The sequence below is a fragment of the Camelus dromedarius genome, chromosome 1, assembly GCF_036321535.1.
Source record: "Camelus dromedarius isolate mCamDro1 chromosome 1, mCamDro1.pat, whole genome shotgun sequence".
NCBI lineage: Eukaryota > Metazoa > Chordata > Mammalia > Artiodactyla > Camelidae > Camelus > Camelus dromedarius.
Genome location: NC_087436.1, coordinates 52,484,423 through 52,506,407, shown reverse-complemented (window position 1 = coordinate 52,506,407; position 21,985 = coordinate 52,484,423). Strand labels below are relative to the sequence as shown.

The 21,985-nt window shown below is 37.2% G+C and overlaps 1 protein-coding gene across 5 annotated transcripts in view; it reads right to left on the bottom strand.

The window, feature by feature from the left end:
* The window catches only part of EMCN (endomucin), a 90,876-nt gene extending 85,857 nt beyond the window's left edge, over positions 1-5,019 (bottom strand). For 2 of the 5 annotated variants that reach the window (XM_031468753.2, XM_031468764.2), the window contains exon 1: positions 4,784-5,018. In XM_031468753.2, coding sequence (XP_031324613.1) covers positions 4,784-4,853 — 70 coding nt within the window. In that variant the 5' untranslated portion in view covers positions 4,854-5,018. Of the gene's footprint in view, positions 1-4,783 lie in introns of all 5 variants that reach the window. The other 3 variants (XM_064484621.1, XM_031468736.2, XM_010980628.3) reach the window with 3 other exon arrangements.
* Positions 5,020-21,985: the final 16,966 nt, after the last annotated feature.

Genomic DNA, 21,985 nt, shown 5'->3' with positions numbered 1-21,985 from the left:
CAAAGGTAAAGAGGAAATTGGAAAGGGTGACTAAGAAAAAAAAGAGTATAAACAACATGAGTTAGATAATTACTCACAAGTTAAAATATTTATCTGAAGCTTGAAATATAATTTCCTCAAAAATAAGGAAAAGATGGGCAATTATTCAGTAAGTTAGAAGCTTTTTGAAACCTTCAAATATTCTTTTTTTCCTCAGTATTTGAATAATTACAATCAGCAAGATAAAACTGCCAGACAACTTGCTGATGACAACTGTTATGAATCTCTTGAAAATAAGAATATTAGAATGATCACTTATACTTTTAGGTAGAGATCATTGAAGGAAAAAAAGAAAAGAGTAGTGAAAAAAGCATACTAAACAAATGGCTTGGAGACTGAATACTCTTCCATAGAATTTGCTTCCATATTGGTTCACTCTTCCTATATAATACATCACCCATTTCATATAAGACCAGTTGATAGTGATTAAGCTAAGCAGAAGTAATAAGTAAGATAACACATGAATTAATGATGTACAATATTTAATTTTCTTCCAAATTTTCTTTGGTGAACTTTGCTTTTTTTTTTAAAAAAAGCCAGTTTGTATTTTTGAGAAGTTGGTTAGGAATAAGGTTTCTCCTTGAATATTTATAACCATAAGAAGATATTACATAAAGTATTTGATACCCAAAAGGAGAAGTAGAGTCAATCATATTTAGATATCCTTCCTCCTAGTGATTATAGTCAGAGCAGTTCATTCTTCCAGGTTTGCTGTAAATTACTGTCACCTGGCACTAGGTTATCCACCTATCCCTGTCATCTTCACTTCTGCTGGAGTTTGGGAATTGATTTACTTTGATAAGAGCCCCCTTTTTTTATATTTGTTGCTCACTTTCATAGCCAGGAACCAAAATAATCCACCTGTTTGCACATTATGTTCTGTGATTCATGCTTGTCCATAAGCTTTTTACAAGGACAAGGTAGTAAACTGGTAAGTGATGACTATAGGAAAAAATTAAAAAATGAAAAAACATTAAGACAACTACTATATCATTCATTTTTGCATTCATTCAGATAATTGTATCCTTATTATGTGTTTAGAACTGTTAATGGACAAACTATAATGAATATGACCCTGACTTTCAAGGTACTTACAGTCTGGTAAAGGAGATCAGATATGCACACAGATAACTATGATAAGGTTGGAAAGTAAGTGCCATGAGAGAGTTATAAAGATGGGCATCCAGAAGAGAAATAAACTGTTTCTCTATGTTATTAAATCTCCCAGCGGGCAGGATGAGACTAAAATACTCTTGGGAGACAAGCATAAAGACCATTCAACCCCTCACCATCATCTGCAGCTCCAGGGGCATTCCAACCACCCAGCAGACAATTTTAATTTACCACTGGACATCTCTATTGAGTATCTTATTAGGATTTCACGCTCACTATGTTCAAAATCAAATTCATCATTTTCTCCCTAAACCATCTCCTCTTATCTTTTCCAATTTCTCCTCCAAGTCCATTTCCCTATTTCTGATATTCTCATGCTCAAACACACTTAGAGACTCTAAACTAATTAGCTATATGAGTCAATATGTCTCATTCCAGGATTCAACATATCTGAGGGCTGTATTTCCCAACACTCTGGTCACTCTGTCCAATCTGTGACCTCCCTACATCTTTATACTAGAACATACTGACTGATGTTTTAATGTTCCTACTCAAGAAATTTCATCCATCTAGAATCTCCTGTTTTTTAAGTTTCAAAGTTTATTATAATTTCCACTTTCATATGAAGGCTTTTCTGATGTCCCTATACTCAAAACTAAGCTAGTTGTGAATTCTCCATAGCAGTCTTTATTTACCACTTAAGGCTTACAATAGAATCAAATTTGTAATGATTTGGCTTATCCTCCTGTCTCCCCCTCTTCTAGGGCAAAAGCTGAGTCACTGATGTCTATAAACCTACAGTGTTTAGCATAATATCTGTCTTATAACTGTGTTTAATCCATTTTTTACCCCATGAAATTGAATGTTCAATCACTAACAAATGAATTTCTACAAGCAATTAAATTCTTCTTCAGAGACCAATAAAGTGATGTTTGTTCCAGCTTGCAAATGCCTAAAACATTTTAATCCTTCCTAAATTAATGTAAAGTTCAAAAAAGCAAATGGCACTTGAAAAGTAAATTGCTTCCAGAGCCTCCTTTTTCTTGGAATCCTTCTTCATTTAATTTTACTCAGTCCTGACAGTGAAAAACTCATCGATCTAGACTTAAAAGCCAAAGGAGCTTAAAAGCCACTGTAGGGGTCTGTTCAGTTTTCAATACAATTTAGAAAATCTTGGGAAAGAATGACAGTTCCTTTTCAGGAACCTCCCATACATATTTCAATAGAACAGCTTTCCAAATTGGAGACTGTAAAATATTATACCACCAACCAAGTAATAGAAAGTCACTCACTGTCATGTACAAAGATTTCCTTGATTTTCACAAAAAGCACAAAAGACTAGATTGTATTTATTTAAATCTGAGACTGACAAAAAAGTCAGAAAGAAAAAAAAAGTAGTCAATTTCTTTAAAAGATTATTATTTAGGAATAAATTACTATGCAAAAAAGCATGGATCTTCTTGACAACTTGTGAATTTAAGGCAGATGAACTGCCTCCCTCTGTACCCCTATAATCATCTCTGCTGATGAAATATGTTAAGCATTCTAAGCTTGGGGAACATATATAGCTTTGAAATCAATGTGTTTCCGGTACAGGGGGTTAGGAAAAGAACTTAATAAATCAGCTTAGGAAATGTTTCATTTCCTGTGCCGTATCTGGGGAGGAAAACATAAAACAGGCAGAGCCAGGGGCAACAAAATCAAACACACGGATGGGAAAATCTCTTACAGGTCCTTCTAGGCACCCCTTAGATGGTCAATTTATGCTCCTGAGCTAGAGCTTCTTTTTCTAGGATAAATAAGGTAGATTTTACAGACACTTGCCTTAAATTAACAAAGCCTTGTTGGCAGAGGGTAAAGGCGATAGTCATTATGTAACAGTTGTCTCTGCTCACATGAGAAATTATCTTACTTGGGTGAATAGTTCATTAGAAAGAAGATACCAGTAACAGAGAGACTGGGCTCATTACCAGTGATCTAAAGGACATTGGTATTTTCCCAAAACAACCGTAAGAGAAAAATCTACCAGGTCCTTTCTGGGTTATCCTTTACATTTTCATCTTCCTTATGGCCAGATTTTGCAGGCTGCTTCTATTGATTCTATCCCACTTTGCTTTCAGAAGGACATGTCATCCATTCAGAGTTTAACACTGCCCGGGAAAGTAGTGTACTTAGTGATGCTTGCAGACCTGGGATGGGGAGCCACTGAACCCAGACGTTCAGAATTCATATGGACCTGACACACGTTTATGAACAGTGTTTCTCACAGCATCGGGAGCCTATCAATCTCTCCCATGCATACTGTAGAGTTACTTACAAGCTAGTGCATTGATTTCTGTGTCACTTCATAAATATTATTTATTTTAAAAAATCGTAACTTAGTAACTCATCTAAATTTCCTGGGCTTGATACCCACTGCAACTTAATGCTGGCAACTCCCAGATGGATGGTAAGCAAATGTGTGTGATTTTGAAGTGTTTGGGAATCTGTCCTAAATTTATGTACACATTTTGAGAAATTAATGATAAATATTTTTCAAGGGTTGTGCTTATTTTTTCCTACGTAATCACTGTAAATTGAATTTTGTATGCAGTAAACTTTTGTAAAGAACACATGCAAAATAAAATTAGAACTGAGTTTTTTCCCCAGGGCTCCTCACAGGCAGAATCAATGTGTCCCAACTGTGTTCTTTTATGATAGTGTGTACTTTGGTTTTCACACTTATTAAATTGGTCTTATATTAGAATTACACAGTTATTTCTCCCAATAGTACATTTATCACTGTGGGCAAGGACAATGTCTTACTCTTTTTTTTTATTCCTTGTACATGGAGGGAGCATAATAAATATTGATTAAATTTAATTGCTCACAGTAAACCCCTCTCGAAGGGTTAAAAGTCATATGTAATCATTTCTTGCTACTGGTCATTAATATAGTCAGGGCTTAGGTAGGTGCGTGTATATCCTTTACCTAAGTTTCAGAACCTGCCGTCAACGGGTAGGGTTTTTATGTCTATAAATTCACTGAAATGTTATGCAAAATGTTGTACATATATGTGTAGGTATGTGCTCATTTCTAAGCAAGCATCTATAAACCTTAATCAAATGACTTTCCTCTTTTCTCACTCTGCTCCTTCAAGATATTAAGATTCACTTCCCTAGGCAGCCTTCTCCAACTTCTCAGTTTATTAGAGCCAAAAGATAATTGGGACAAATACAGGCCAACATTTGAAATGCAGTATTTCTGATTACAGCCTTTCACCCATACGTGACGATCTTGTTACTTCTAGACTTATGTCTGAAAAGAGCACATTTTTGAGAAATAGTATGTTTTCAGCCAGCATTTTCTCCCTAGATTTTTATTCTCCAAGAAGGCTAGTGTATAATCCCAGTGCCTTTCTGATGCCATGGAACACACTTCACGGCCACTGCAACACCAAACATTTTCCTTCAGTGAAACAAGCATCCTCTCTGTGGAGCCTTCTCCACGACTCCCACTCACCATCCACACACTCGACTCAGCAAATGAGCTGCTGCATCTACGTTGCCGGGGAAGTTCCCTGGAGGTAAACTGAGGCTCAGAGCTCCCCTACTAGTATCCACACCAACAGAGCAATAAGAGAAAACAGTACCTGTTTTGTCCTCACTGTTACAAAGACTGGACAGAAGAAGACAAAGGATGGTCACTTGAAGCCGTTTCATGGTGCCTGTGGATGGTCACCGTGGCTCCTCTCTCCCGAGTCAGGCAGGGACAACTCCCTCCTGGCCTGGCAGGTCCTTCTTAGCAAATGGAAAAGGTGTGCTGCATGTGAACAGCCACTGCCCATTCCTACTTATTGCAGGGGCTCTGATAAAGAACGGGAGGAAATGCACACATTCCCTTTGGGAGTTCAGCAGAGAGGAGATTTATTGTTTCAGTCCCTTACAGGAACTTTTTTTTTTTTTTTTCTCTTCCTTTGGCAGCCACTTGTGTTTTTGTTACTACATTATTTTGTTCTTCTTCAACAAAAAGGTCAGGACGGGTTTTGAACAGAAAGAGATCTTTCTTGGGAACGGGTCATACAGGCTTTCTAACTTTTGTTTTGAAAGTGTGTTTTTGAGTGATTATCAAGGGGCCTCATTAAACAGCGACTGGGTTTGGATAAAGAGGCTTTAGCTGCCTGAGGGTTAAATTTTAGAGCAGAATCCACAAGGAATCCACTTTTCTTCTCTCTTTCCAACTTGAAAGCCCAGATTGGGAAAGACTACCTTTCTGGAGAAAAGTGCAAAAAACACAGATTACACTCTGACTTGGGTAAGTGAGAGACTTCTGACAGGTGGTCAGGGGGATTTTTCAGGCTATTTCTGATAGAATTGAGCAGTGATGTGTGAATGTCCACTGGTCGTTCCTGGTCTTATTGTTGGAACTTGATGAAGAAAAAGGAAAAATTACTTATAAAACCCCATGGATACTCTTCTCTAGGAAATGTGATTTGAACAGCACTGGGGTAACCAGTGAGGTCAGGAGAGATGGAGTCTTCAGACCAGAATGCCAATCAGGCAAGATACTGTGTGTATCAGAGGCCTCTTTGATGTCAGGAACAATTGATTAGAACATGATGATGATGCTGCCATAGTCTCAGCTAAAATCTCTGTGTATGCCGAGTAATTCTATACTTTTCCTCAGCCACAGGCTGCTCATCTAATCTCAGCCAATCAACCTGTCATGCATCTTTAGGCATGAAACCTCCAGGACAAATGGGTGTCGATGGATCAGTATAGATTCATCTGCTCCACCAAGAAAATTATTCCAAAATTATACCTTTACCTATTCATAAGGAGGACGCACGTTTCACTGCTGCACGGTGCTGGGAAGGACCCATTATAAGGGTGGTTAGACCAAGTCAACTGATCAAAACACTAGCTTCTTTCATCCTAAGTTATACCAAGTTTCAGAAGAGCCTCCAAGTTTCTATTGTGTGTATACAACTTAATTTTACCCTTGTTTCTAATTAATTTTCTAAAACAGACAGCCTTTGGAGTTGTTACTTTATTTGGCATATCCTGGAGAGTATAAAGATAGCAATGTATGTGAATAGATGTCACATGTACTTTCCAGAAATAAATTGGGGTGTGGCCATGAACTCACAGTGGAACACTCGCATGGCCACACTTCCTGCTCCTTGTTCTGCTTTAACTCTGGAGTTTTCAACACATATGGTTACCACTGATGTTGGTCACAATCACTGCTGAAGGGATTCCATAGCATTTTGACTTCTTTGATTTTCATGGCTGACTGCTAAACATTTATGAGAAAAACTAGATTCCTATTCCAAGAAGGCTTGATGGTAGAATATGATGTCTATTTAAAGGATAAGACTTGTAGATGAAAAAATAAAAAACAAAATCTAAGAAATGCATTTTTAAATGGCTAGGCAAAAAAAAACAAAGGGAAAAATAGAAGTAATATGATGGATCAGCTTTGTCTTAATAGATCAGGTTTTTTTTAATTGACATATATTCAGTTACAATCTATTGATTTCTGATGTACAGCATAATGTCCAGTCATAGAGATATATACATATATTCATTTTCATATTCTTTTTCATTAAATGTTATTGCAAGATATTGAATATAGTTCCCTGTGCTATACAGAAGAAATTTGTTTTTTATCTAAGAAGGTATTTTTAAGGTAAAAATAATTCATTGAAACAGAGGTGATTACCAGAAGAGACAGACAGATCAATGACATAAAACGGAAAGTACGGACAGAAATATATACAGCTGTCTACATATTTACATAGATGTATTTCCAGATATGTTTGTGTATTAGACGTGTGTGTGTAGAGAGATTAGATATAGGTGAATTTAACATATAGCAAATATGATGAGTAGGATACGTTCTTTAATAAATGAGTTTTGACAAGTTATTAATAATCTTTTAAGAATTAAAGTTAGGTATCTATTTTACTTCAAATACCAAAATAAATTTCTTACATGTTAAAAGAGAACGTGGGTGACTATCTGCATATAACTGGGGTGGAGAGTACACTTTATGCATGACAGCAAAAGCACAGTACATAAAAGAAAGACTTGATCTGTTTTCTTACATATAAGTTAAAAGATTTTTGACTCAACACACCATACAATGAAAAGGCAACTTGAAAAACAATACATAATAAAGATTTGATATCCTTAATATGTAATGACCTCTTGACCAACAATAAAACAATGACTCTGCAACTGAATAATGGACAAAATAAGTCATCAAAGAAGAAACAGAAGGCCAATAAAATGGAAGAGTATAGTTATCTCAGAAGAAATCAAAGAAATGGATATTCAATAATTGAGATAACAGTTTTTGTCTTTCAAATATAATTAGGTATATTTTCTGACAATACCCAATTTTGATGAATGTTCAAAGAAAGTTACTGTCTTATTCTTGGTGTATGTATAACCTTTCTGAGGTGTGACTTGGCTGTATACATCAAAGTTATTGATACATCAAAGCAATGTATGTCTAAGTTAAAGAACCATACTCTGAACTTGCAATAATATGTTTAGGAACTTATTCTGAAAATGAAGGTGCTCGTTAAAGTTTATGTTATTACACACATTTGTCAACAACATTAATTATTGGGGAATAAGATGCAATATTCTGCCACAAAATAGTATTAGAGAAATTTTTATAGATGTGGAAATATATTCATGATATTTCTTTGCATGTACATATGTATTTAAATGCACATATGCATATATATATATATGTTTGAATATATATATACATATAAAATAGAAAATGTTAACAATGCTTATCTCCAGGTAGTGAATTATAGATGGTGTGTATCTTATATTTGTTTATTTTTCTTACAAAGATTTCAGAGTAAAACATTATTTCTGTCTTTAAAAAAACAAAGCTTTTGTTTAATCTGATACTTTTTGTTTAATTTAATATTTTGAGTGGTAATATTTATACAAACATTTTGTATTCTAACCTCCTTGAGTATTTTAATTATTGAGAAGTGTGTGATTTAAGAGCACTTTAATAAAAGAAAATACGTGAAGAGACCTACACCACCTTAACCTGAGAGATGAAAAGATGTTTTTCCTTGTGTTTTTTCACAATCCATCTTCTGTATCCTTGTTGAATCTGAAAGGTAAGCTGTTGTGAGGTCATACCAGAGCAATCTCAGGATTCTATCCAAGTACATCTCAAAGTTGGCCACTGACATCTGTGATACTGAAGAAATTGTATAATGGAGACTCCAACACTGATGAGGCTAATTTAACTTGTGTGGTGCTGAGATTGATTCAGGGGGCACCATTAGTAAGCACCCAAATTAAACTTCCTTTCCATATTTGCCTTCTTTCTCTCTGCCAGCTTGTCACAGAAAAAAAAAATCATCTGAAATGGTAGAAATGCCAAAAGATGATCTCATGAACTGGCAACGAGCATGAGCTCTGTGTTCAAATCCTGGTTCCTTCCCTTAGTCCTGAGTTTCTTGGCCTCTTTATGCCTTGGTTTCCCCATGAAAAAATGGAGATAATTACCATGGCAACTTCAAATGTTTTTAGAGGATTAAGTGAGAGTCCAGAAAGCATATATTAAAGCAAGCAATTAAGCCTTAAACTTCTAGTTTGGGCTAAAATAAATTGTCTTAGTTCAGCGGTATGTTTTCAGGTTGTTAGGATTTTAAATAAACCATATTTTTCCAGAGTGACTAACCAATTTCTTAAGAAGTATTCAGATGATGAGAGTCCCAAAATATCATTGCAAAACAGCTTAAACAGACTCCCAACTCTTATTTTCAGGAATTTATTCCATGCTTCACTTTAAGGTACTTTAAATATCAGGTACCTTCTTCACTGAAGATAGAATCTAACAGATTATTTTTGTTACTTGCCTCTCTGAAATGGAGGCTGGGATATCCTGAAGGTGTTCGGAACAGAGCTGAAGACAAACAGGCTTATGGTACTAGAGATATAAAGTCCCACTCTTGGAAAGCCAAAATGGATATGAGCATCAATAGTGGGTAGGCCCAGCCATTTGGCCAAACTTATGTTAGTAAAATATCTTCTTCATTTACTGTATTTCTACTAATCAACTCCCAGGGGCCTAGGGCCAGTGCTATTTCATTATTGTTCAAATGAAAAGGCATGGCAAGCTGATTTCTGAAGCTTCCAAAGAGCTTATCTTTTACGTTCTGCAGTGGTCCATTACAATTTTACACATCAACACATATAGACAATTCTCTCATCTCACACTAACTCCCTAACTTGAAAGGGATCAATCTCTTAAGTCTCAATATATAAGGGCATAAATATGAGGGAATCATAAAAACACAGTAGCTTATAGAGAAGATATGCAAAAAGTTACTTTAGAAAAAATTCTTAAGTAACCTTATCATTTGTTAGGAATCCCTTTGGCAAATAATGAGTCAGCTTTCATGTCAAGAGCTGAAATGATTGGAGCTCATTACTCTCTAAGGCAGCTCTTCTGTTGGACCACTCCTCTTGCTACAAAGTTTAAACACCATTCTCCATCTTTATCTGCCTTAAAAAGTTCTGGAAATCACTGTCATCAATTAATTTTTTGTGTACAAAACTGAAGCTTAAGGGTTTTTTTTTTTTTCCATTAACCATGTAAATACATTAATAAGGAAATGAGATTTTTGCAAGAACTTTTGGGGAAGAAGATTGAGTATAATTCATTTAATTATATCTAGTGAAGCACAGGTATGATTACTTCCTTGGAATTCTGGAATATGTAAATGAATTCAGAAATAAGTAGGCAAATATAAAGTACTTCATTATTTACTCAACGTTCCATTTAGCTCAGCTGTTACCATATACCCCACGTCCAAGACTTCTGCACAGATGTCTTATTTTTGGTGTGCCATAAATAGTATCTTAGGGAAATATTCTTTTCTTATGTCAAATGACACCTAATAAAATTGGGCAAGTGGTATATGCCAGTGATTTTTTACAGATATGTTCGTGCAAAAATGTGACATAAGTGAATGACATCTAAGTGCTTCTGCTGTTTATATATGCTCCATCCAGTCTTACTAATTTCAGATTTTACTCCTTTTTTTCCTACCCATTTTCGTTCTTATTTTCAGTTTCCCAAATTGCTTTATGCATTGTTCACCTCTGTGGCCATTTCGTAATACTCAAAGGAATCTTTCATAGCACCAGATCTGAAACAATTTAAAAACATGATGAGGTGATTTATTTACTTCTCTCTTCCAAGCTTCCAGACAAATGGAAGTTGAAGTTAATTCTCTAGAAACTGGGTTGTTTTTTCTCTCTTTTTTCCAAATAAAGAAAGCCAACTGCAGGCACAGCCTTCTGGTATTCATAGAAACATATAAACGTAAAGTTAGAAATGAGTGTCTGCACTGGCTCATTCCTCTTAATAAACCACTCTTTACACATAACTCAGGCAAAGAGTTAGTTACCTTACTAATGGCTCCTGGGCTGTATCCCAGGGATTCAAGAAACTGCTGCTTGCTCTTTGTCTGCATCAAGTCCCATCTTCTTTGGTCTTTCCTTTCTAGGATCTAGTCCAGGCCCTTCATTATGGCCTCTACCTACTGGTGTTTTAGTTTGGTTTCCCCTTGGATGTCATATCTCAGATCAACATTCTACTAACCTGTGGAAAGATTTCCCAGATCATGCTGTTCTATACCTTCCACTTTGACTCTTGTCAAAACTGGCTGAAATCGGTAGCCGAGAATTTTAGTGCTTAATGAATGTCCAGCTCCCTGTATAATGTCCAGCTCCTTGTGGCTAGTTCTGGCCAGAGGCTTTAAGCAGAAGTAACATGAGTTACTTCCAGGACAATGCATAAAAGAGCAGGTATGAGTCCTCTGTTTTCTATTTCCCTTCCATGGCAACCTTTGAGACCATGTGTCCCTGATGGTGCAGTCTAGACCCCTGAGTGACTGTGTGGAGAAGAGCCTCCACTTCCATCACCATAGATCTGTTCTGAATTTGCATGAGCAGCACATAAATATTTATTGTACTAAGCCACTGAGATTTCCTGTTTATTTTGCTATTGAAGCCTATTCTGAAAAATAGAAGATGCTACTTATTACCTTCTCTCAAAAATCTTGATTTGATAGAAGTAAGACCAAATTGGTCACACTTTTCAGACATCATTAGCCTCCCACACCAGATATAGACTTCTCAGTGGCAAAGCATTCATCTTTTATCCCCATAGTTTCACACAGTGCCTGATGCAAAATAATTAAATTTTTGTATCTACTAGATTGATTTCTCAGCTCTGATTCTAACCTTTTAGGAAGGTCTTATACTGAGCTTTATTTTCTCCTCCACATTAATCTGCTCTGTTTTTCCTTCAGCAGTAAAATGCAGTGGAAGCTTTCTTGATCCAATTAAAGGCTCACTGATGGACTCAGGTGAGTGGGGAGAGAGGAGATCCAGATAGGTTCTTAAGGATTATGTAGGGTTCCTCATTCTACTGAAAGGAGTTAGTATATCATGAGAACGTAGGCTTTGAGGGCAGACAGTCTTAGCTCTGTTATTTTCTCTGCATGAGTAAGGGAAGTTAATAAAGGCTGCTAATCCTTTTCTTGTCTTTAAAATGGAGAAAAAATAATTTTCTCAGGAGCTATCAAACTAATACATGAGATCTGTATATGTAATTACCCAGAGCAGTTGATACTCCTCACATTCCAGTCCTGTTGCATGACACCAGGAGAGAAAGAACTTTTTCTCTGAGTCTTAGTTTACTCATCTACAGAATGACAAAGACAGCTCTTAGTTCTGACACTATGCAGTTGTTTCAAAAGTTTAGGACGATTTGAATGAAAGTATTTTAAAACCTATTCATTTCTATATAGAAGTAAGATTTTTTTTCAAAGTTTTCTGAAAATTAAAAATATGCTTCATAAAGTAATGTAAATAATTTTAGGAATAGGGTGTTAATAGTTAAGAACATGGCCATTATTAAATGACTCGCCTTGCCAGAATGCTAACAATTTTAGCAAAATGCTAATGGTTTTTGCACCAAGCTTCTCAAAATAAGTGATTTCCATTTTATCACATATAAAATTGTTTATAAATGTTTTCAACTTCATTAAACTAGCACTGGCTTAGTATTTTCCCATCCTGTATAATTAAAGACAAAAATATCTTGGATGAACAACAAAGCTGGGACACAATTCGACCCATTCTTCCAAATCCAGACTTTGGTCGGAGGAAGTGACATAGCAATGACTTTCACAAGCAGAAAAGTGCTGCATCTGAGCACATTTCCAATCACAGAATCCAAGTTTCCTGTCTTAGGAGGTTTTGGATTCTTATATCCTGGACAGTGATATCCTGACACTAAACCACTGGCAGTTTTGCTCATGGTTATCTATGAATCTTAATATCAGAATCACTCTATGGAATTTTTCAAAAGCATGTTATGTTTAGGCCTCACCCATAAAATTTCTATTCAGGAAGTCCAGGGTGGGGACCAGGCATACATATGAGAAAAAAATAAACATATATATATATACGCTGGTGATTCTGATGGTCACCCTCAGTTAATAATTACTGATCTAGACTATTATAAAAAGATTTTTGAAAAAAATGTTTGCTTGCTATTCTTTAAAAGGAAGTAGCTATATTTCCTAGTCCACACTTTCAACATCCTTTCCGAAAGTCTTTGCTTTAAGAATCTGTAAGTGTTTCTAATTGATTTCTAGCAGGCCTTCTCAGTATCAGCAAAATAAAGATTTAAAAAACAGCAATAAAATCTCAGAAACTCACTTTTACAGAATTTTTACTGCTTTAAATTAAAATATAAATTCCATTTATATCATCAAACCCACAGCTAATTAAGCCTGGCTTGATCTTTTCAAGTGACAATGAGTCCAGCCTATTGAAAGATATAGTTAAATTTTTTATGATTTTGAGCCCTTAAATCCCAAACATTCCAAACTGCCTTGAATAATTGTTCATGAATCCCCTTTTAAATTTCATTATATTTGCATCCTGATTTATAGAACAAGAATAAAATACCTCCAGCTCTTGAAGTAATGATTATATTTTAAATGGTTTTAGATTTTTTTCCTTTCTGTTTGGCTGAGATATTTTTGTGAACACTCAAATTTGAGATATGGTCACCAGGGTGTGATTCCATTAAAATGTCATTCTGTCTAATCAGTTTATTAGTACCATATTTTGTTTTATGTTGTCCAAATAATCTTCTAACTATACCTTTGCCACCTAAGTAGAATTATCTTGGGAAACAAACAAACAAACAAAACCAAAAAAGATGTTAACCCATAAGGTAAGTGTCTCAGCTCCTTAGCAGTAATTACATCCTATTAAATTAGTAAGTTAACATTTGTGTTTCTATACAACCAGCTTACTGGAATATAACTAGCCTGGTTTAATTCTTCAGATATGACACATTTGAGCTTCTGGGTCTACAGAACTGAAGGCTAGATGCTGATCTGTTGCAGCCCAGCCATGTCGTGCCTCCACACAAGTTCAGCCTGGGCATCACTGGAAGAGCAGTGCCTATTCCTTCTGTCAATTTTTTTCATGATGAACATAGTGAAAAATGGAAGCACTCGCTGTACTGAGCATACTTTCCCTTTTCACATTCCAGGAGACAAAGATCTAGAAGATAAAATATGAGGCTTGGGACTAATGGTCCTTTAAGAGGCCATGTAGAACCTCTACCCTGCAGGAGGCCAAACTTCCTCTCCACCTACTGTCCTTCCCCCTGTCTTCATTCTGTGTGAAACACCATCAGTTGATGGATGGCACTTCTACCAGAGACACATCTGGGGGCAGATTTATCACAAAGCTAATGAAATTTATGCTTCAGAGACTTTCACTTGCATATACTACTTTCAAGGTCATCTGGGCAGGACCTAGCAATGTTTTCATGTAGTTATGTGTTTTTGCTGTAAAATTTGTAAAAGGAAGATGCTTTCACTGAAACCAGTTAGGATTTTTGTCTCTCTTTCCCTTGTCTCCATTTCTTTCCTGCTGGGTAGCATTGGAATGGATATTATGAGCATATGAGTTACAGGAAATTGAGTTCAGAATTTATTTAGGATTTGGTGGTATGCATTTTCTGTGGTTTGCAGTCACTTCTATGTATTATTAAGTTACGACTGGCTACTCCAATGTACCACTGCCTTTCAAGGAATGTCTTTACTGGTCCCTGCACTGACTGGCCTTGTGCTGTGCATGAATCAGCAAGGCCCCTTGTCTGCTTGTGATATGAATGTGTTTGATAGCTCTTGGTAATGGAATTTTGTGAATTGTGGAAGCAAAACAACGTGTGAAATCTATGGAGTCAAATAGTAGTTTGTGAATAATTTCTAATTATGAGATGCATCAAGTTACATGCTGACCATGCGTTTCCTTTTGTTCTCTTCTCAGGAAAACAATCTGCCATATATTCACTTAAAACACAATGTAATTTATTTTCTCTTTTGATAGGATTCATGAGAAACAGAATTTATCAGGTGGCTAGTATTTCTTGGGTTAATTTTACAAAGAGCAAGTATAAATGTGTATGCAGTCACGTGTTTGGGCGTCTCAGCTGTAAGTAACCTAAAACAAATTTTGTTCAGCCCAGCCAGAGAAAGACTGATTATCTTTCTCTTTTCCCTGTAAAAAAAATGGTTTTACAAAATTTTTGTCATTTGAAGGAGTAATCAAATACTATAAAGCCAAAATATGCAGAAAATAAGTATTACAGAAGCGTGTTTTTTTGACATTTGTGATATTTGTTGGCTTTTAAAACATGTAAACCGTTGTGCTTTCTCTCACTCTAAATGAATAATTACCTCCATACCTTAGATCTTTTATTTAATAATGACTATCACTTTTTATAAGTATCAGTCCCCACAAAATCTTTTTCTTGTCCTTCCTGGGGGAGCTAAATGGAGGATGTTAAAATGTCTAAAATATTTAACTAAAAGATAATGTGGTTCTGGGAGAATGTCTCTAAATCTGTGTAAGGCAGATGAAACTGTACCAGTTCTGTTTTTCAATTTCATATTCTCTCTCTCTCATACCCCCCCCCCCCTACACACACACACACAGAGGCTGTCTAGGCTTTTCATACCTTAAAGAACAGAATGGATGTTCTCTCCATTCAACATTGTAATTTGCATAGACAATCACTAAGCCTCAGTGGAAGAATTCTACTGTAACTTTGTTTTCTTGTTTCCACAAAAGGCCAAATAATACTTCCCCTCTATTGACTCCACATCTACGTGGAAAGTTCACCCTTCTCAAGCCTCTATGTCCCTAAACAATGTTTATCTGCTCTGGGTTTCTGAGTGTGATCTTTCAACTCCTCTTACATTTCTGAGCAGCTGTCCTTAATTATTTATGCTGTAGATGCTAACCAGGACCACAGCGCAAAATCACGCAGAAGAAAGGTTCTGTTCTCCCCAGGAAAACCACAAGGAAGATACTCCTTGATCAGATGAATAGATCTTATAACTGAATCTACAAAACTAATGACTAGATTTTTTTTTTCCCACAGTCTTTGAAATAAAGGAAAAGCATCCAGCTGGATGGGTTTATGCTAAAATAAGCTTGAGAAGTCCTCATTTAGTATAGTACTCACACTAGAGGCTCACAAGTTAACTAGGGCAGTGTCAGGCTCTGAACCAGTCTCCTGCTCTTGGTCCAATGCTTTTCTGGTTACACTCCAGAGTAACAAGTAAGACTAACAAGGGAAGTTATGCAACGAAAATATATAACAAGGAAACCGTATTCTAGTAATTTAGAATTCTCTGAAGACTAGACATTAAATCAAGACCTGGAAGATGAGTGAGTCTTAGATACACAAAGAAAGAGAGTGTTGGGAAACTGTGGAAGTCTGGAAACAGAAAAATCTCATTAAATTCAACGCAGAGGAAAATAGGTCATTGTGGCTAGAGAGAAATGAGCAGGAGGGAGACAGTACAATAGGGGACCAGAAAGATGAGAGGAAAAGCATGAGCTAGAGGTATGAATTTAGTACATGTTATGTATACATGGTCATTTAAAGTAACTGCAATGGATAAAACTGAAAAGGAAGAAAGGGCCTACAGTAATTCTAACATTTAATTGTTAGGTGAAGGATAAGCAGTGTACAAAGACAAAAAGAACTTCCAAAAGATAAGACAGAAACCTCTTGACAAAAAAAGTGTCTCAATAAGAGTGGAGAGACCCGAATTAACTATGCTTCAATTTTGAAAAATGATTAAAAAAAAAAAAAAGAGTGGAGAGACTCACACCCTGGAACGCTGCTAAAAAGATTAAGTAAGATAAGGCCCTTAAATGACCCCAAGGATTTAGCAATATCTCAATAGGTAATGTGGATGGAAGCCATATTAATGGTTTAATGGAATGGTTTAATACATGATCAGAAGATTGGGAATTATTGTGAGAAAATATAGGCTGCAATCATAGGAGAAATTTTTTGAGTTTAACTGGGGAGAATCATAGAAGGGAGAGGAATTACTGGGAAGTGGAAACTCTTTTGGACTGGGCCAATTATGATCAGGAAATGGGAAACAGAAAATGTAGATTGCAAGTACATATGAGAGATTTTTCTGTTCCACTGGGAAGTAGAGTCAAAAGGGAAATTATTATTGGGAGGTGGGTATAGAGCCTAGGAAATATTTTTGAAAAGATTACTTCTACTGCAGGGTGACAAATAGGTTGGAACGGCCCAGGAGAGGGAATTCATGACAAGGTCACTGTTTTCATACACGCAAAAGATGGCTTGACTAGGGCAGATATGGCCTGAACTAGATAAATTCATGAAATACTTTGAAAGCAAAATTTGCAAGGCTTGCCAATTATTTGTATAATCAGAGGGAAACAGAGGAGTCAAGGATGATTCCTAGATTTCTGGTCTGAATAATCAGATGAGTGATTGAGTTATTTACTAAAAAGAAGAACTAACTATAGGAGGAGCGGCTTCGTGAGCAGAGCAGGAATTGAAGTCCAGCATGTTGAACGTTAACTTTTGAGTATGGATAAAGTTTGAGGTGTCTGTAAAAGCACCAAATAAAAGTAGACTGTCTTCAGTTGGACTGGGGCTCAGAAGAGAGGATTGGGTCAAAGATATAATTTTGTAGGAGGCAGCTCTGGATTATGTGGTAGTTAAAGCCACGGAATAGATGGGATATCAAGGAAGCGTATGCAGAGACAGGAGGGAAGACGATCTAGAATGCAAGCCTGAGGCACTCTTCCACTTAAAGGAATCACAGTAGACACAGGAGAAGAAGGAAAGCAGTGAGCAGAAAGACAGGAGGAAATGTAGAAGGGGTCCCTGTCTTGGAAGCCAAGGGCAGAAAATGACTAGAGAAGAAAATGATCAATTTGCAGCAAATGATTCTGAAGAGAGAAAGAAGGGTTGAAAAATGTTATCTGGATTTAGGGTCATAGAGGTCATTGATGGCTAAACTGGGAGCCAGCTGAATATAGGGTTGGCGGTTAGGGTTAGCGTGAAAACCAATGTCAGAGTTAACAGATGTAAAGAACAGACAGAGTGTATAGACTATTATTTCAAGAAGTTTTTAAAGAGTTGAAGAGGCAGGAGGAAATCTGAGGTGCTATAAGGCTGTATCCGCTGTAAATAGTTTGTGACTCATATTCCTTTGACACTGCCCGCCTCTCAGATCCTTGGCCTCAGTGGAGGCCAAGCAACTCTGTTAGAACAACACGGGTTCCTTGTCTGGGCCTGACCAGTCACATGCCTAAGAGGCTCTCTCTCTCGGATCCCTTCTGCAGCCAAGCTGACCAGTTGCACCACAGGATTTTCTGGCTTCTCCTGTCACTTCTGAACTTGGATGAATCACAACCACAATCATACTAACAGATTCCAGTGTGGATTCTGGCATCCCAGAGCATCAGACCACAAAAAACTCCAAAGAGCAGAGAATTGCACTCCTCAAAGGCCACGCACTGCCCAGTGGAAAACCAAAGCTAGAAGGGAGTTAAGCAAATCAACCCCTCATCCTTCTTCCTCTCCAGGGACTACCAGGGGCACATTTGCTTCCTGTAGCCTTTCTAGAGAAATTGTAAGAGTCAAGCAGTCATGTCTGTTGAAGAACCTTCTGCACACTTCAGAGCTAACAGGGAGGGGGCAGCTGTTTGATAACACCTTGTTTGCTGTTGCTTTATGCCCTCCCTTGCCTCACTTTTTTTTCCCCTTTCATATGTGGCATTAGTGCTTCAATTTTGGTAACTGAACAAAATGGCTAGGCTTCCTCGCTGATAGTATAACTGAGATCAGGGGGCCTCGTTTTAAAGATAGGGAGACCTGAGCATGTCTATCTACCAAAGAGAAGAATCTTGTCAGGAAGGAAACACTGAAGATGCAGGAGAAAGGGAGATTCATCACTGGGGTGTGGTTTTCGAGTACAGAGACATGAGGGGTCCCATAGTACACGTGGAAAGTGAAACTGAGTTTTATTAAGCTCTAATTATGTGCCAGGCTCCCTTCTCAATGATAAAAATATACTGTTTTTCTTTTTTAGTTCTCACACAATCTGTTAAAGTAATCTTCCCCATTGTCCTCATATTGCAGATGAAGAAACTAAGGTACAGAGAACTTTAAGGAATTTTCCCAAGTCACAGAGACTTTAAGTGGAGGGGAGAAACTATATTTCAAGCATCCATTCCCAGAGCCAGTATTCACTCAGTGGACTTTACTACTTCCCTTTTATTAGGAAAAGATAATCTCCTCCATTGTGATTAGAAGAAAGGAGGAGAGGTTCAACACAGTTGCGGATATGAAGGTGTTTGTGACAGAAAGGTGAGGGAGTTCCCATCAGATTGCTCCGAATTTCCCAGTGGACTGCACCATCAACTAAGAGTGAGCAGGAAAGGGTATGTTGGGGATTTGATAACAATAAAATCAAATTAGAAATCATTTCATCTATAGCTCCGGCTGTTGCAGTAACCTCCAATCACTCTGCTGTACCTTCATCTCTCTCCAGTCTGTTCCCAGCATAGCAGCAGAGTGAAGCTGTTAAACTCAGTTCACATCCTGTCGCTCTGCTCCAACTCACCAATGACTTGTCTGGTTCAGATGAAGAACCGAGCAGTAATTAAGACCATGCAATTCATTCTATCCCTGCTGGTCTCCTGTCTGAGATCATCTCCTATTTCTCTCTTCCTTGTTCACTCAGCTTCTGCCTTCCATGAAAACACAAGTCATGATCTCAGTGTACTTCGTCCTCCTCCTGGGATTCTCACTCTTCACACACCCAACAGGCTAGTTTCTTCACATCTTCCAGGATTTGCCCCAAACTTGCCTCTCAGAGAAGACTTTCCTGGCCACACTAAGATGTCAACGATCCCACCGACATCTCTTATCCCCATGCCTTCTTTACTGTTTTCTCCTTGGCACTTATAATTGCCTTTCATGTTACATACTTCATTTTTTGGTCTTGTTTATTGTCTATCTTTCCTACTAGAATGTAAAAGTGAGAAAAGCAGAGCTTTTTGTCTGCTTTTCTGCTCCTGTATTGCTAGCGGCTCCTGGCTCATAGATGCTCAATAAATATTTGTTGAGTGAATGAATTGTTATAGAGAGTGAGAGAGTCAGGTGCTTATTAAAATGTACTAAGAGATCTAGTAATGCAGGACCCAAGTTGATGGTGGTGACCATGAGTATGTGATTTTCCTCTACAGCTGTAATTGCAAGGGGACAGGGGCAGGAAGGGGAGGGAGAGTGCTTTCCTTCCACCAGACATTGTCTCAGAGATGTCTTTCTTGTTTTCTACCTTCAACAATATCATGGGTTTCTTTTTATGTCTTATGAAACTTTAGACAGACAATGATGAAAGATGAGTCACTTTTAGAGGGCTTGTTAAAATTCAGACGGGAGTTGTTAATTGTTAGATGTGTGATAAATATTTTGAATACAGGAAATTGTGTTCTAATCCACGAGGTGAGCTTCAGTTCAGACCTTAAGTTGCACACGTGTTTTTTTTTTGTCTAGGAACAACTTGTACTTGTTGGCAGACCTGTGAATTTGCTGCTTTGATGCTCTACCCAGTCAGTGTTTAAGTTTGAAGGGTCACAGACCAGGCATGGAGTCCTGATATGTGAGTTAGTACATTCCCATCTAATTTTCCACTCCCAAGAAATGGAAAAGATTGAACCATTAAGTGATAAGAAGCTTCCTAATTGTGAGAAACAAGTCTTCTAATGCAGCATGAAGAGTTAGTCTCAGCTGTAATTGAGAAGGTGAGCGTTTAAGGAGACATTGTAAAGAGAATTTTAAAAAGGCACCATGATCTTCAACTCAGTAGTGGCACTTACACAGGAATAGTGGTTTTTCAAATTTGGCACAGGAATCCTCTGAAGTGTTTGCTAAATGCAGACTCCTGCGTTCAACTCAGGATCTAATGTGTAAACATCTCTAAGGTTGGGTCCTAGAATCTTAATTTTGTGTAAGCACCACAGCTGATTTTATTGTAAATTGTCTATAAACCAAATACAAACATTGTAGTAGAACACAGCCCATAATAAAAAGAAGGCAAAATTAGCTTCTAAGTTACCGAGTTGGTAAAAGTTAGACACTAAAGCTCCAGTGTCTTCCAATAGGAGAAAGTTTTATATCCTCATTAAGAGTCATTTTACTTTTATTTTAAATGAATAATACCATTGCTTAATCATTTATTTTAATTTTTTATAATTGAATCAAAGCAGCAATTAGGAGAGGGAAAGATGCCTGCTAGAGACAGGCAAGCTGAAGTCTAATAATAAGAACTAACAGCTGAGAGTCCATTGGGGAAAGAGAAAAACAAAAACTATTCCCAAAAATGCACAAAAGCGCAGAAAGAATGGCAGTCTAGGACCTCTTTAGGTAGGAATAAACAGATTTCAATAGCTCCAGATTATCTCACTGCATTTCAGACTATTAATGTCCCTGAGTTACTAATGCAAGAGTCAAATCATTTTTAGTATTCTCTGATTAAGACCTCGGGGAAGTGTAATGAGTCTTACGAAGAGTTAGATCACAAAAATAATATTGGATGTAGATTAGAGTAAATTTCAGTTATTTGGAAAATTAACAGAAGTGGAAAAGTTTATCCCCAGATAAATGAGATACTTACATACTTTCCATGGGGATAGTGGTTAAATAACATCCTTAGGTTGGGCGTGGGACTAGCCTGGCATAGGAAGTGGTCTGGCGGGTGGTGTCATAATTTGTATTTATGGTGCAAGAAACTGGAGAAGATTCCTGCCTGAGACTACACAGGGCAGTGGGAGTCAGAGGAAAGCCACACCCGTGTGCATGAGAGCTTTGACACTCCAAGGCAGCCCCTGGACCGGCAGCTGCAACATCCCTGGGAGCTTGTTAGAAGTACAGACACTCAGATCCCACTCCAGACTGCCTGAGTTAGAATCTGCATTTTGACAAAATTTCCTGGGCACATTAAAGTTTGAAAAGTGCTACATTAGCAAGAGCTGGGATTTCAGTGTCAAAGGATGTAGTCGATGTTGAAAATCTGAGAGTTCAGAATTCAGAATCATACAGCGACTGAGAGTTCAAAAGCAAGTTCAAATTATATAAAATTGCCAAGAATAACTCAGGGGCATCCACGTACCCTTAAAGAGGGGCTGAGATGAGCAGGGTCATAGACAGGACAGATACCTTACACACATTTCTCTTTAAAAAACTCACAGATTTATCTCAAATATTCTTCAAAATGTTTTCACTGTAACATAAAAGAAAAATGATCAAGTCATGTGTCCAACTCAATGAGTTTTAAAGCTATTTTAATGACGCATTTATATGCAAAAAACCCCATAATAACTTTTAACAAATGTATACACCCAGGCAATTACTGCTT